The 16,850-nt window shown below is 42.6% G+C and overlaps 1 protein-coding gene across 1 annotated transcript in view; it reads left to right on the forward strand.

The window, feature by feature from the left end:
* The first annotated feature begins 709 nt into the window (after positions 1-709).
* The window catches only part of DSTN (destrin, actin depolymerizing factor), a 58,392-nt gene continuing 42,251 nt past the window's right edge, over positions 710-16,850 (forward strand). Inside the window, exon 1 of the mRNA XM_044291964.1 lies at positions 710-860. Coding sequence (XP_044147899.1) covers positions 858-860 — 3 coding nt within the window. The 5' untranslated portion in view covers positions 710-857. The remainder of the gene's footprint in view (positions 861-16,850) is intronic.

The raw sequence follows: 16,850 nt of genomic DNA on the forward strand, positions 1-16,850 counted from the left end.
ATAAATCTAGCAGAGCAATGAATGGGGAGATTTCTGGATCCATGCGAGGTACAGGGCTGGTTCTAGCTTTGTTAGAAAGAGACTTCCACGTACTAGATTATGTATGATTTTTTTTTAATATTAGTTATGGGATAACCCCTTTAAGTGAATGGGCACTCCCTTTTTCTAATACCAGACAATTCATTTAACATATGGGTCCCCCAACATGGATTGGGTTCTCACTCGTCACAGGCCTCTATCCCAGAACATGAGAGTCTAGGACTTCTTCAACCTCACCTATGGGGGGCACTCTTAGGCCCACTACATGTTTCAGCTCTAGAACAGACCCTAAATTTAAACCTTAATACAGCGGTCTAAAAAGTATGATTAAAATTATATATCTTTTTCGTAGAATTTTGTATCTATATTTAAATAAATCTATATTTTTTTAAATGCTGTATATTTCTTGATACTATAGTAAGGTAAATAAACCCCTCATACAGTATATTAATACCTTGCAATTATACGTGTAGTTTCACATTCACAAACCAGTCTTTACCTGCATTTATCAAATTTAGTTTTATGTTGTGCTGATGGAAAACTACAACATGTTTCAAAAATCTCACATGAAAAAAAAAAGCATCACAGGTAAAAACAACATCAGCAGTATCTCCACCTCTATTGTTCTGAATAGCCTGTAAGCCAGTGCCACCACTGCGTGACTAAGAGCTACGCCCAGGGATAGACTGTCCTCAGTGATATTCTGTCAGCCTTCAGAGCACTTCACCTGCACAGCAAACACAAAGGGCATCCCTACATCTACAATTCCTGACATCTTCATCCCAGACTCTAGGAGCGTGCACTCAACGACAGCCAACATGGTAAGTAATGAGAGACGGGAAAAAAAATCTAATATATTTATGTCTAACCATATGATGTGTAATTTTAAACTGTATATATATACCGATGTGTGTGTGTGTGTGTATATATATATATATATATATATAAAATCATTTTTAGAAATGTTTATACAAACTATAAAGTCTGTAAAGATCATAAATTATATAAAGTATATAAAGTGCACAATAAACGTTCAATAGGTTGCAAAAGGTTAATAAAACTATATATATATATATATATATTTATATATATATATAGTTTATATACATCATTGAGTAAATATATAATAAAATAATGTATATTGTATATAATATATGTAACAAAATCATTCTATTTTACTTGGAAAGAATAATCTGTAGAAAAAATGCACTCATTTTAAAATTGCTAATTACTTGCTTTAAATTTAGTAGTTTTACAGTTAAATTACATTAATTATCCCACGTTTTAAACTAATTGTATTTATTATTAATAAGAATAAATGAGAAATAAAATGGCTCAAAATGATTAAAAATGAAACAAGATTTTTAATGATCAAATAAACTAGGGGCTATGGGAGTAGAGAAGAATTTTTAAATAGTATAAATGTTTTTTTAAGAATTTTTAAGTAGTTTAAATGGGCAAAAAAAATATAAAGAAGAAAATAATTTAATGGGAAACGTGAAGTACGGATGCAGCCGAGCAAAACGTGATGGTTAAAGAATGGCAAGAAAATGTTAAATGACTCTTCAATGGATTTTAATGGCTTTTGTCACGAGATAAACGGGATAACACTGTGACATGTGCTATCAGAGCCTTTGGGACGGACCGGGAATTTAAAGTGGCCCTGGAAAAAATACTAAAAGTGGCCCCATTTTGTAATCAGGTCCAAATTGATGGAAGGCAGGGCCAAAACAAGTAGGCGGTGCTATCTATACCATATTGTGGCACATTATAGCACCCCATCACAAAATACTGCCCCCAGCAGCACAAAATACATCCCACAAACTTCCACTGGCAGGACGTAAGGAGGAGGGCTCAGGCGGCCCCCTGGGCATCGGTCCCCTGAGACATTTCCCTGGAAGGTCTATGGCCAATCCGCCCCTGGTTACATCTAAAGTTTCTAGCAGTTCAAATTTGGTAATTCATCTTAAGGAGGGCCTCAAGCTTGGATAAGCCTAGAACTTGTGGGTCATCTAGAGTCATGGATAGAGGGGGTTCCAAATCGGGTTACCCCTTACTTGTATTAACTAACCATGCTTATCATGCACCACTTAGTAGAAGTAGTTATACATTGCAGGCTTGTTTCACCTATAGAAGTGCTTGGCCAAAAGCTTTATTTGAAAATGTCAGCAATTTATAGTATACTATGATACCAGTTCTGCCTGAGGGTAGGGTTACATGGCATTTTGGGTGCCACAGGTGTCGCGTGACCAAGGATCGCAGTGTAGCAGGGCAGCTATAGAAATGAATGGGGGGTTGGTTGCTGCAGCTGTGACCCCAGAATGGGAAAAAGTCCAACCCTGCCCAAGATCATCGTGTAGCCCTAGCCTTAAAGGGTCAGAAACCTATCAGCTATTCACATGAATTTGTGTCTATGCAAATATGACTGGCTGTTGAGTTTTGTGACATACGTCATTCTTTGAGGACAGGTGACATTCAGTTAACTATCTATTACCAGTGAACAAGTGAAGCCAAAAATAAAAGCCAATATAATAAAAATTTGATGTAAAAACATGTTTCAATACATATCTTTCTTCTGCATCATTTGTGCTTACATAGGGATCTCCCAAGAGAGGACCCAAAAATACGGAGCAAGCTGCAGGCGGTTTCTCTGTACACCAGGAACATTCAATAATTAGCTGTATTTGATCACGTCATAGGAAGAAAAAAAACATACTCAGTGATGCAAATGGAAAACTGTCGTTTTCTGTTTGGATGTGAAGCATGTAGTGAACGCATAACATCCGGAGTGAATCCTGAGCCATTCATTTCAATGGGTCTGTGCACATGAGTGTAGCTTTTCTCACATCATTTCTGCGTTCAGGAAGAATCACAGCATGCTCTATATTGTGCGTTTTTCACGAAGCTCTGGCTCCATAGAAGTAAATGGGGCTTGTATGAAAAACGGAAGGTATCTGGATGTAATGTGCTTTTTACTGATGCAAAACCATCAATTTTTTCCCTGAACAGAACAAAATACTGATGAACTACTAACACACCTGTCATCTATGAGGGGGGGGGGGGGGGGGGTGGATGCTCAGTTTTCTAATAAGGGTACGGCTACGTGTGTCGCTCAACAAGAAACTCGCACAACATTTCATGTAATGTCGCAATGCAAAATGCTGAGATTGTAATTCAACAGTCACAAAAAACCCAGATATGCTGTATTTTGTGTCACCGATCACTTGTCACGTGCGACGCATGGCTCACTTGCAACTCACCTGTGGCTTGGCTGGGTTTTCACAGCCAAATCATAGTTCTAACAAGTTGGTTGCAGACAAGTTGGACATATTTTTGTGTCCTACAACTTTTCTGCAACATGGAGTCGAGCAGCACATGTTGCCATGTAGACAGGGCTGGTGCAAGGATTTTTGCCACCCTAGGCAAAAGCTAATTTTGCCGCCCCCCTTGACTCCGCCCATTAACCACGCCCTTAAATCATTGCGGCATGCAGAACTAACTACATATTACAATACTTACCTAGAACGCTGCGGCTACTCTTCCTCGTGCTCCTCGTGTCACCTGACAGCGTGCAGCGTCAGGTCATAGTGCGCACACTACATCCTGATGCTGTACGTGCTCAGGAGGATAGTGCAGCGCCGGGGCCGCCGCTGCCAGGGAGCTGGGACAGTGTAAGTTTAAAGGGGCGGGGCTGGCTGCACAGGCGTGCGTGTTGTGTCCGGACCGGGATCACCCCATCAGACATGTCACCCGGTGCGGCCAGCACCCGCCGAACCCCCCTGGCAACGCCACTGCTAGTACCAGTCTGCTACTGTGACATCTATTGCGGCCAGACTCCAGAGCGCCGGCGCCCCCAGCAAGAGTGCGCTCTACGTGGTGGCCTACTCTGCTTATGGGTGGCGCCGGGCCCTGCATGTAGACGTACCCTTAGTCTACAGGTGGCAGATATTCTCTGAACCTCTTTCACATGCAGATTTTGCCACAGATATTCAGTGGCTTTGACTCTGTATTGCCAAGGGTGAAATCCTCTATAAAAATCTGTGTGTTTTCTGCAACATAATGGACATGCTGAGGATTCTCAAATCTGCAGTATTCTCATATTTCTGCATGGATAGATATTAACAATTGCCATATGTCTGAATGTGGCCAAATATCCCCATGCAGCTAAAAACAAAAACAAAGGAACTTTGGGGCACATTTATTAAGACCAGCGTTTTAGACGACGGTCTTAATAAAGGCCCATACCTGGCGGGGAATCCGCCAAAGTTATGACTTTGGCCCATCCAGCACCAGTTCTAAAAGTAAGACAGCTTCTGAGTAGTGTTGAGCGCGAATATTCGAATCGCAAATTTTAATTGCTAATATCGCCACTTTGAGAATTTGAGAATATTTAGAATATAGTGCTATATATTCGTATTTGCGAATAGTGTTGAATATTCTTATTGTGAATTTATCGTGAATTTATCGCGAATATATTACATTGCTAATTTTTCGCAAACAAGTAAACAATGACTGGAGATCACGAATTCTCGAATTTGCAAATTTATGATGAATATTCGGCCAACAATTCGCAAAATATAGCGAATTCGAATATTGACTATGCCGCTCATCACTACTTCCGAGCTGTCCTACATTTAGACCATTTTCTACGCCTAAAATAGGCATAGAAAATGATGAGTGAGATGGGCGTGCGGCCTGTCCCCCTCCCCGCCAGGCCCACAATTTTAGGCCTGGCGTTAGGGGGGAAAAGTCGCAGATAGCGGTGCAACTAAGAGTTGTGTCGCCATCTGCTCCTGAAATATGCCTAATTTAGGCGTACTGTATTTCAGATTAGTAAATGACTCCCTTTGTCAATACATACCTTTTATCATTGTGTGTCTACCGCTATTACATGTCTGGTGTGTCTCTATGGGAACAGACTACAGACAAACCTTGTGTAGTTTGATCCCACAGTAATACTCACTTCCATCTGTTTGCTACTTCCACTGAACATACATTCGATAGGTCACAGGAATAAAACAGGTGGAAAGAAGAAGAATGATTGTAGGATCAGACTGCACAGGCTTTGTTTGTAGTCTGTTACCATAGAGACACATAGGTTTGTATCACAGCTGTATATAAATAGATTCAAGACTATTTGGAAAGTTGATTCATTTTTTATTTTTCTCATTTATTGTAGCCTAGGTAAACCTAGGCTTTATACATAGAAGGCCACTATATACTGAAGCCATAGATTCAGCATTAGTGCTAAAAAAATAATTGATGTCCATATTAGGTATTTCAAATGTATTTGCCTTTTACTTGTCCTTCAAAAATTTCATGTAGTATAGCACTGATCATCTGGTCTACCTGGTTCATCAAAAGTGTGAACAATGACACACAGGAAATATACTAAAAGCATCCGACTAAACAGCACATGACATATGAGTGAAGAAGGAGGTGAACATACTGCAAAGTTAATAATTTATCAGACAGCAGGTGCACCATCGATCTGACACGAAGAAAGCATATGCATAATTCAAGAGGGAAAATATGTATAAACTATATACACTCAAACTCAATATACAAAGCATAGCAACCCTACATGCATTGTAATTATGTACTGCTGGCATAGGAACATCATTGTCTTATTTCCATGGAAACCTCTGTTTATACCATGTTTGCTTAGCATGGTGATACAGTTGTCATCCTCATTGGTTATTTCAACTAATAAATAGTATATTGGTGTAAAATCATGTAATATGGTAAAATGGTTCTTCAAAATAAAATAAAATCCCCTGGGTGAAAAGGGTGGAGTGCCAATGCCAATGCATAAACCAGAAAGGGCCGTAGACTAGTTAAACAACTCCAGCAGTATACAATGGTCTATTGCTGCTAAGCATCATTTTTCAAAAATTAAACGTATAAGCCCCCCTTACACTTTAAACTGGGTCTATATATAGGCATGCCCTACCTGCGGCCCTTCAGCTGTTGCAAAACTACAACTCCCAGCATGCTCGAACAGCCTACAGCTATCAGCCTACAGCAGGGCATGGTGGGAGATGTAGTTTTACAAAAGCTGAAGGGCCGCAGGTTGGGCATCCCTGCTCTAAAGCTGGGTGCAGAACTGCACAGTGGCCACTGCAATTTTGCACCACAGGGGGAGTAACCCAGCAGTCCAACAGCATCCCTGCTGCCAGGCGAAGCCCCCATGGCTCTGGGTTACAGCCTCCAAGTGCACCGTAGCAGAGCCCCATGCAGAAACGAACAGATGACAAAAGCTTGCCAAACAGCTAAGATAGTAAAAACCTTTTTGCAGCCATCTGCTTATTAAAATCTCATGGACTAATGGGTGTGATGCTGGCACCAAGGCAACAACTAGAAAAGGCACAGAGTACCTAAACAACTTGCAGCGTCCCACTAGCTTACGTGGGCACTGCAAAAGCTTGTTTTGTCATCTGTAATATCATACTGTATTGTATTATTATGTGAAATCCCTGTTACCAGGCTGTCAGGTTCATTACATACATTCCACCACTAGATGGGGGTAGCACCACAGTATATATAGGACAGTTCAGGTTTAGTTAGGGAGTTGAGAAGATGTAATGGTTGAGTTCAGAGTGTGCAGGAAGAAGGAGATAGAGTGAGAGGTCCCCTCTCATCTCAGCTCTCTCTTGGGCTCTGAGGCCCAGAGGAGTCATTGTGTATCTCGGTATCAAGCTAGGAAGATAGGCAGAGGTAAAGTCTATATTCTACCATTCACTCTTCCGGAGTAGCAAATGAATTTCGTCAAGTTTATTGTTGGATAAAGACAAAGGAAGGACAAGGCCATTATTCTGGGCTCTGGGCTCCTTTGTATCTAGGTGAAGGACCTATTAGCTTCTGGCACCCTCACCGTTATTCTAAGGACAGATAAGGGTTCTGTTGCATCACTTGTGTGTAGAAGACTAAGACTTGACCTAGTTATAGTAAAGTTTCCAGTTGGATTTAAACCTGCCTCGTTCTTCTAACTTCATACTGCTACAACTCTTAACATTTTGCACCATCAAGGTGCTGGCGTCACGACAATACCTAAGTCAGGAACCCAGCCGCACAAGCACTCAGAAACCCAAGCACCATCAAGGGCACCTCAATCACCACCTGGCTGGTGTCCCCTGTAATAGAGTGTCCCCCGGAGAATCCAGTGCTGTTCTCCCCTTCACTGCACTGCTGGCCCAGGGAGGCGTCTGCTAAACCGTGAGTAACCGATAAACTGTTTGTACACTACACCTGCGGAGTGGCACGCTGCAATTTCAAATTGGTGTCACAGATCTATATCCTCTGTGCCTTATAGAACAGGATCTATATCCTCTGTGCCTTATGTGAATGAGCCCCATTTGTTTGACTGTTTTATTGGGCTAAAGAACAGTTTAAACTGCTTAGAAACTGCCTGGATATACTGTGCCAATTATCTACTTTGAAATCACACTATTAAAACTTAGAAAAACCCAGATTTTTGCTGTGACTGAATTGACTTTGACCTTGAACCTAAAATGGCCGCCAGGGACCTTCTTGTCTGATTTATGGCGCAATCACTCTGCAAAACACACTGTTCGGCGGGAAAATAGAGCGCCGCCCCTTGAAAAGTGCGGGAAAATAATTTCTACTGCGACATCACTTCATTACCATGGATTACAATATGAGCGCCGCCTCCCCTATGCTGCAGAACCTAGGGGGCGTGCAAAAGAAAAGGTGGAGCCTGCATGATCAGTGGATCAGTCTGCTAGATGAGTGACTGCTTCCAGACACGCAGGAAGAAAGATTCATGAGCATGGCAGCAAATGTACCCGCAGGGTCTAACAATGAGCCAAAATCACTAACCGCTTCAGAAGACACGATGCCGAAGCTACCTAAGGCTGCCCTGCGGACAGCGGAGATCCGTCGTGGCCCACAGCCATCACAATGGTCGTCGGAGGGCGATCTTTACCTGGCAGGGGAACGTGACAACTTTTACGAACTGATGAACAAGGCATGGGCCTCCCGCTATGGCTCGTACTATACAGTGAGTCCACCATTGAGGCCAGAAGAGCCCCTACAAGCTCAACGGGATCCGTTTACCTCCAACACTGCTGAAGGAGGAGACCGGACTCCAGCGGCACTCACGAGGAGTAAGCCACGGCCCAACGGGAGCCAGAGGAAACGCAAGGAGGAAGCCACGGAGGAATTCCCTAACCCTGAGTGGCCGAGTTTTCCACAAAGGCCATCCACCACTCCAGCGCAGTGCCTGTACGAGACAGGAACGGCAAGCACTAATGTAGTGTGGCAGCCTACAACACAAATGAAAGCTCTAAACGTGTGTAGGCTTAAGCAGCACTCAAATATCAATCAAGAAGTAAGCCCTCAAGGGGAGAGTGTCAGTATCTAAAACATAACTTTTAATTAAGTATGCAACTAAAACGCACCACTGTGACGCAATAATCTAAAAGACATGAGGGGTCCAAGCCTGGTACCCCAGCACTGGTAGAGTAAATATAAACCTGCTCCACCTATTGAAAGGTGCGAGCAGTCTTACCAGACCAATATGGGCAATGGGATCAGCGAATGTGTCCATGGATATATATATCCAAAGGACATCAGGTGTAGGCCGGATGGAAGGTCACAGTATTAAATGGCGTCTGCATAGTCGATGCAGAGCTGTGCCCAATTAAACCGTATGAGTGGGGAAGGGGACTGGTTTCATTCTGCCCATTAATACAGAGCACCCCCCCCAACAGGGGTGACCCCGTCCGGATACCTGTCCCTACTTCGGACCTGATCCCTCAATCTGATGATGAATGTGGCCAGCTAATGCGTTCCTGATGACCTGCCGACGTGGCACATTTCTGTCCGTGTCGGCTCTTCAGGGGAATAAGTACAAAGGGAAAAAACATAGGTATATAACCTGCAGCGATAACTAGGTCAGGTAATTAAACTTGTGTTTGCCACCCCAGGGTAACAGGGTGCAAGTCTGCAAAGGAGATGGTGATCCTATGCTGATTGGTCAGGAGGTTATGGTAATCCTAAATATGGCAGATCCCCCATGGTTGGGGAAAAAAGAAATCTACCAGCCCACCATCGTGTCCTCACTACAAGGGCCTCGATCCGAACCCCGGAGAAGACGCCTTAAAAAGAAGACCGCTTCTATCTGTAAGCCGAATTCCAAAGAAGGGTGCGTTCGGGGGCTGCAAAGTTTGTCCCTCCAGGAACTGCCACAAGGGATGAGCAAGCCAGTGACCAGAGGGAAGATCACTATCTTCAATGAAATTCGGAGGCAGTTAAAGCTACCAACTATGCCAGTACATTGTCCAATGGGAGCTGTCCCTGATGGATGATCTCCGGATAAGTGGGATTCTGGGAGTCCACTATCTACAGATGTGCCTTCACCACCGAATCCATACCTGTGAGTAGGCCTGTAGGCCATTCTACAATGACTGTGCTACTAGGGAGTCCTTCTTTGTTGCCCAGCATGGATTGTTGTCAGTTTTTAAAGACACGGTGACAGTTGTTTTAGGTCATTGCTCAGCCTGCTGGCCCTTTAAGGAACTTACCAGAACCCCTTCTGGCCTGTGTTTTTCCTTCTGTCCCAGTCCCAGTTGCGCCTTTTCAGGTTGATGAGGATTATGCAACAGGACTATAACATTGTTTAAGCCAGGTACCCAGAAAGACATTCTTCTGTGCTTGTTTCTATGACATTCTTATGTTTGCAATTCAACAGACTTTTTGCACTTTCTTTATTATGCTGCACTTAAAAAGTTTAATATTCTAAAGACTTGGTTGGACTTTGCCATGGACTTTATATTATGTTTGCAAGATCAACACCCATTTGTGTCACCGGCAAGATCAGAAGAAACGCCGCCCCACATTCCATTTTGCATTGTGAACCACATAATTCATTGTGTTTTTATAAAGTGTATTTTTATAATGTATATTTCATGCTGTTTGTTATTTATATCTGTATGCTTGTCTGCATGCTTTCCCCATTTATATATTTCAGGAGACTTCGTCAAGAATGTGTCGACGTTGAAACATATTAAACAAAGGGGGTATGCAGCGTCCCACTAGCTTACGTGGGCACTGCAAAAGTTTGTTTTGTCATCTGTAATATCATGCTGTATTGTATTATTATGTGAAATCCCTGTTATCAGGCTGTCAGGTGCATTACATACATTCCACCACTAGATGGGGTAGCACCACAGTATATATAGGACAGTTCAAGCCTAGTTAGGGAGTACATATAGCAGTAAAAGACACAGCTCCAAAGTATATCCCAGTGTAGTATTCTCTCAATAACTGTGCATTGGCAGCAACAATAATGGTAAAAGTAGTACTTCCTGACTCTCTTTTTAAGGACACTTTCCAGTAAAAACCACAGGCGTGCTATTTTATTCTTGTTAACCCTTTCTGCAGTTCCCAGACTATGGGGTGCAGATGTTAAATCCAGATGGCCAGATAAATTCCTAACCCCAAAATGGCTCAAATAGAGTTGTTACTAAGACTGATACAGCATTTAGGTGTTACTTAAAGCAGACCTGTCTACCAAGACAGGTGAAAGTAAAATATGGCTATCCAAATGGTAAAAATGTCTGATTGCTGGGGGCCCCACTGATCACTAGAATAGGGATCCTAACGCCCCATGTTTCTCCTCACTGTATTTATTACTTTGAATAGGTGATGAACGCCCAGTGTAGGACAATCCCTTTACATTAAGTTGCATTCACAAACTGGGCAACTAGGAGGTGTAACTTGAAAAGAGCCTGTATTGTAATGTAATGGGACAGCAGAAGCCGTTTATAATGCCCCAAACTTACTGCAGGCATCGTATAGCTGCCCAAGAAACACTTGCACAGATTCCTGCACAGAATTAGCCATTAAGAAAGTAGTGGTTTGGCTTCAGGCCCTTTCTAGTGCCCAGTGGGTTAGTCCCATAGTGATAGTGTGGCCTGTGTCTTGGCAGGTACACCACTGATGTGAGTTTTACACTAAAGGGAACCTGTCCCATAATACATGCAGTCTTACCTGCAGCCAGCACGTTATAGAGTAGGAGAAGCCGAGCAGACTGATACCTGTATATAGTTTTGTGGAAAACAAATTCAGTAAAATTTGTACTGTATTAATTCAAATACCTACTTAGTAGTCCAGTGGGCAGAGGGATTCAATAATTTGCAGTCTTCCCATACAAGCGTGTATAGAAATATAACTGCTAATCACTAGGTCGGAACATCCACGAGACTCTTAATCTCTCATATATATGTAACTAAGGAATAACAATATATCTGGCTATTATGTCATGCCTCCCAACCATCCAAGCACTAAAAGGGCATCATTACTTTCTGGGTGGCAGAGATACTGTGTTAGGGCACTAAGGGACATCACTACTGTGAAAGGGCACTAAAGGGACATCCTTACTGTGAAAGGGCACCAAGGAGGCAGCACCACTCTGATCTGAGAACTAAGATGGCATCCTTATTGTGTGACAAGGCACTAAGAGGGCATCCTTACTATGTGTAGAGCACTAAGGGAGAATCCTTACTGTGTGGGGGGCACAAAGGAGCACTAATACTGTCTAGATACAAAAAAGGGAACAGGGTGGGATTGGGCATGTAGGGATAGGGATTGGGCAGGGATAGATGTGTGACTACAGTATGTGGCCATGGCGTGCTGTGGTGGTGTCCCTCTTTACATCTATCAAAGTTGGAGATTGAATAATTATGACCTGTTGTATCATGCATTTTTTTTTAGCAGTTTACCCCTCTCTGCAGACTCCATATCCAATTCTCAGTTGTCCCAGAGCTAGTGAGTAGAGATTAACTGATTTTTCTCTGATCACATTTATTACAAAGTTTCTCAGATTTACTTGTACGATTGAATTTAGGGATTAGAAAGTTTAGGGATTATATTAATAAAACACAGTTTGTTCTGTTTCTATCACAAAACGGAATGCTGACGGAACGAAAGGCATCCTGAATGGATTTCTTTTCATTCAGAATGCATTAGGACTAAACAATACCCTTTTTTCCGGTTTTGAGATCCTCTGCCGGATCTCAATACTGGAAAACAACAACGCAAGTGTAAAAACAGGCCTTATTATACTGAATCGCTTCCATTAAACTATTTATCAGTCTTTTCAGCTCCTCCTGCTCTATAACATGCTGCCATGACAGGTTTTATTAATTGGTTGTCTGAGGAGGAGACTGGACAACACCCAGGATCTGCCATTGTAAAAAAGGGTCTAGTGTAACAATGGTTATTTGAAAGATGGGGACAAATGATGCAAAGGAGGACATTACTTAAAATAATGTTTTGCTATTTTCCTACTTGAAACCATTTACTAGGCAGTTCTTTAAGCACCTCTACCCCCGGTAATGGTCTCCACTTTCTTGGCATTACCATAGTATATTGGCACAGTCAAAGAGAACATTTTCTAAGCATACAATGCTCGGAGCATAAGTACAGCATGTGCAATCCAACATTCAAAGGTGCTCACTGTGATACTAAATGAATATAAAACATTGGCCCACAGCCTAGAAAACCAGTCTTTTCAAGGAGAATGACATAGTCAATTGGTTTTAAATTACTCTCTAGTCTTTGTGAATAGGTTTCTCTGTCTTGACGTCTTTTACAATGTTCTAAAGATCAAAAAGTGATTTTCAGATCACTTTCTATTGTTATTTTTTATTTGGCCAAATGGAATATATATTTGCAGTCTGTACAAATGAAATTTACAAAATTGGTCTTAGGTTATTTGTCTTACATTCACAATTTAAAGGGGTCTTACAGCGCATGTATATTATCCTCAGGAATGGTGGGGGTCTGACTCCAAGAACCCTGCTAATCATTTGTTTAAAGACCTCTTCTTTAACTGAACACTGTCTCCAGGGGTGGGATTCAAATTTTTAACAACAGGTTCCCTACTCAACGGCAGATAGCCGGCGTCACGACACATGTTTACATATACATACACCATAAATATGCAACACACATAAATACACCATATACCATATTTTTCGCCCCATAAGATGCACTTTTCCCCCAAAAAAAGTGTGGGGGGGGGGGGAATGACAGTGTGTCTTATGGGGCGAAGGCTGACATTTTTACATCGCAGGCTGCAATGTATCAGCGGGGAGGGAGGAGGGGCTGGAGGCAACTCGCAGCGGGCCCCGGTGCAGTCACTGTACTCTTATACTGGGCCCCGCACACACAAGTATTCAGATGTAAACTGTAGGCAATTGATATGTTAACTGTAGGCAATCCATATTTAAACTACAAGGTAGTGCAATCCGCATACCTTAGTACTCACTATTGAACGCCCGTAGTTGCAGGCAGGCTGGCCGGTCACTCAGTTCCTCAAAGCGCATGCTCCACCCACTTTATTAATGAAGCAGGCGGAGCATGCGCCATGAGGAAGTGTGTGACCGGCCAGCCTGCCTTCAAGTATGGGCGTTCAATAGTGAGTACTAAGGTATGCGGATTGCACTACCTTGTAGTTTAAATATGGATTGCCTACAGTTAACATATCAATTGCCTACAGTTTACATCTGAATACTTGTGTGTGCGGGGCCCAGTATTAGAGTACAGTGACTGCACCGGGCCCCGCAGCAATTTTAACACAAGTTGCCAGCCCCCACTTGTATTAGGGTCACTATTTATTGTTCACAGGGACACTGTTATGGGGGATATCTGTGGATGACACATATATAGCATAAAATGCTATATATGTGTCATCCACAGATGCCCCCATAACAGTGTCATCCACAGATGTCCCATAACAGTGTCATCCACAGATGCCCCCATAACAGTACCCTCTACAGATCCCCCATAACAGTGCCATCCACAGATCCCCCATAACAGTGCCATCCACAGATCCCCCATAACAGTGTCATCCACAGATCCCCCATAACAGTGCCATCCACAGATCCCCCATAACAGTGCCATCCACAGATCCCCCATAACAGTGCCATCCACAGATCCCCCATAACATTGCCATCCACAGATCCCCTATAACAGTGCCATCCACAGATCCCCTATAACAGTGCCATCCACAGATCCCCCTCATAACAATGCCATCCACAGATTCCCCTCATAACAGTGCCATCCACAGATCCCCCCCATAACAATGCCATCCACAGATCCCCCATAACAGTGCATCATCCACAGATCCCCCATAATAGTGTCATCCACAGACCACTATTAGTTCAAAAGCACATGTTTTGGTTCAAAATATTTATTTTTCTTATTTTCCTCCTCAAAAACCTAGGTGTGTCTTATGTGCAGGTGCATCGTAGGGTACTTTCACACTTGCGTTGTTTGATTCCGTCAGGCAAACTGTATGCAAATGCATGTCATTTTTTCTGACTGATCGGGCATTTTTCAGACTGATCAGGATCCTGATCAGTCTGAAAAATCCCTGATCAGTCAGAAAAATTCATTGCAATGCCGGATCTGTTTTTCTGGTGTCATCAGGTAAAACTGATCCGGTATTAATTTTTTTTCTCATTTTTAAAGGTCTGTGCATGCGCAGACTGGAAGGACGGATCCGGCATTCCGGTATTTTGAATGCCAGATCCAGCCCTAATACATTCCTATGGAAAAAATGCCAGATCCGGCATTCAAGCAAGTCTTCAGTTTTTTTCGCCGGAGATAAAACCGTAGCATGCTACGGTTTTAGCTTTTGCCTGATCAGTCAAAATGACTGAACTGATGACATCCTGATGCATCCTGAACGGATTACTCTCCATTCAGAATGCATGGGGATATGCCTGATCAGTTCTTTTCCGGTATAGAGCCCCTGTGACGGAACTCAGCGCCGGAAAAGAATAACGCTAGTGTGAAAGTAGCCTTATGGTGAGTAGATTTACCTACACCATATACATTTTATACACATTTGTACCTAGCACTAAATACATATTTGCATACATATTATATTCTGTGCTATCCAGAATACAGCACCACATACCTCTTACATCAAGTGACTTCTCCTCTGATGCAGACCTTCTCTTTCTTCATCTTCTCCTTTGAGACCAGACCGCCATGATGATTTTTCACCCATCTCTCGTCTCTGCAGTTTGACAAAAGACATCTTAGGTTCCTACTTTTCCATCATCCTCCTACCTTCTTAACACCTCCCTTGCCACCTTCAATAATAATAACAATGTGCACAAGTTCAAAAATACTCCAGTTCTGTGTGCCAGTATAAAAAAAATTCCCTCAGTGCCTCCAGTTGAGCTAATGTCTTTATAGTGCCCCCATAATGTGTGCAAGTATAAAATACCCCTAGTAAATGCCCACATAGTGCTCCTCTTCTCTTCCCCATAGTGCCCTCATAATGTGCCAGTATAGGATCCCCCATAGTGTCCCCTAGAATGTGCCAGTATAAATGCCCCTTCGTTGTGGCCCCATAACGTGCCTATATAATATGTCCCCATAGTGTTCTTCCCCCCTCCAACGCCATAGTGTCCCCATGAAGTGCCAGTAATGTCCCCATACTGTCCCCCATGTGCCAGCAATGCCCCCAGTAGATGGCCCGCATAGTGTCCCCCATATGCCAGCAATTCCCCCAGTAGATGCCCCCATAGTGTCCCCCTTATGCCAGCAATGTCCCCAATCGATACCCCCATAGTGTCCCCCTTATGCCAGCAATGTCCCCAATCGATACCCCCATAGTGTTCCCCATGTGCCAGCCATGCCCCCAGTAGATACCCTCATAGTGTCCCCATGTGCCAACAATGCCACCAGCGCGCTACAGAAAAGAAAAAAAAAAACAGACGCCTCTCCCTTGCTCTGCTGCAGTGTTCATCTGCATCGCCGTCCTGAGGATGGTGATACAGATGAATGTAGGGAGATAAGTGCTTCCACAATGCAAGCACTCATCTACCGCTGCACCGGATCGGGATTCAGCCTGTAACACGGTTCTCCGATCCAGCCGTAATTTTAACAACTGGATCTGGAGAATCCGGTTGATGGCATTTTGAATGCACAGAGATACTGTGACAAGATCCTGAGGCCCATTGTTGTGGCATTCATATAATTCCATCCCATTTGGAAATTTTTCCTGCTTCCCACTACATTGTATGTAACAGTAAATAGTGCCATTAGAGAGTAAAACCTGTCCCGCAAACAAGTCCTATATGGCTATGTGAATGGAAAAATAAAAAAGTTATGGCTTTGGGAAGGCTGGTAGTAAAAAATGAAAATGAAAAAAAAAAAATGAAATTTCCTGGTCATTAAGGGGTTAAAGAGGTATTCCCAAAATGCATCTCTGTCTTCCTCCCATTTGTCATTGACCTGGTAAAATAAATAAACATATATTAATTTATTGATGCATTTTCAGTTATTTTTGGAAGTAAGATCATGTAATAAAGGCTCACATACGAATGAATAGTGAAATTTACTTCCTGTCCACACAGCAGATGATGTGGGATTCAACAAGTCTCATCATGGGTATCAAGATCTAACTACCAAAAGTAATAGACTAAAAATACATCCATAAATAGATATTTAAGTTTGTTACCCCTTAGGATACTGGAGGTTTTTTCATTTTTCTTCCCTATCTTCCTTGAGCCATAACTTTTTTATTTTTCCATTCACATAGCTGTATGGGCTTATTTTTTGCGGGACGAGTTGTACTTTCTAATTCCACCATTTAATATGGTATACAATGTAGTGGGAAGCGAGAAAAAAAATCCAAATGGGGTGGAATTGGAAAAAAATGCAATTCCTCCACCGTTTTCAGACCTGTGCCCTTTATTCTCTGGGTCAGTATAATTATAACGATACCACATATATATAGTTTATTTTTTATGTCTAAATAGTGTAAA

This window comes from Bufo gargarizans, chromosome 4, assembly GCF_014858855.1.
Source record: "Bufo gargarizans isolate SCDJY-AF-19 chromosome 4, ASM1485885v1, whole genome shotgun sequence".
NCBI classification, from domain to species: domain Eukaryota; kingdom Metazoa; phylum Chordata; class Amphibia; order Anura; family Bufonidae; genus Bufo; species Bufo gargarizans.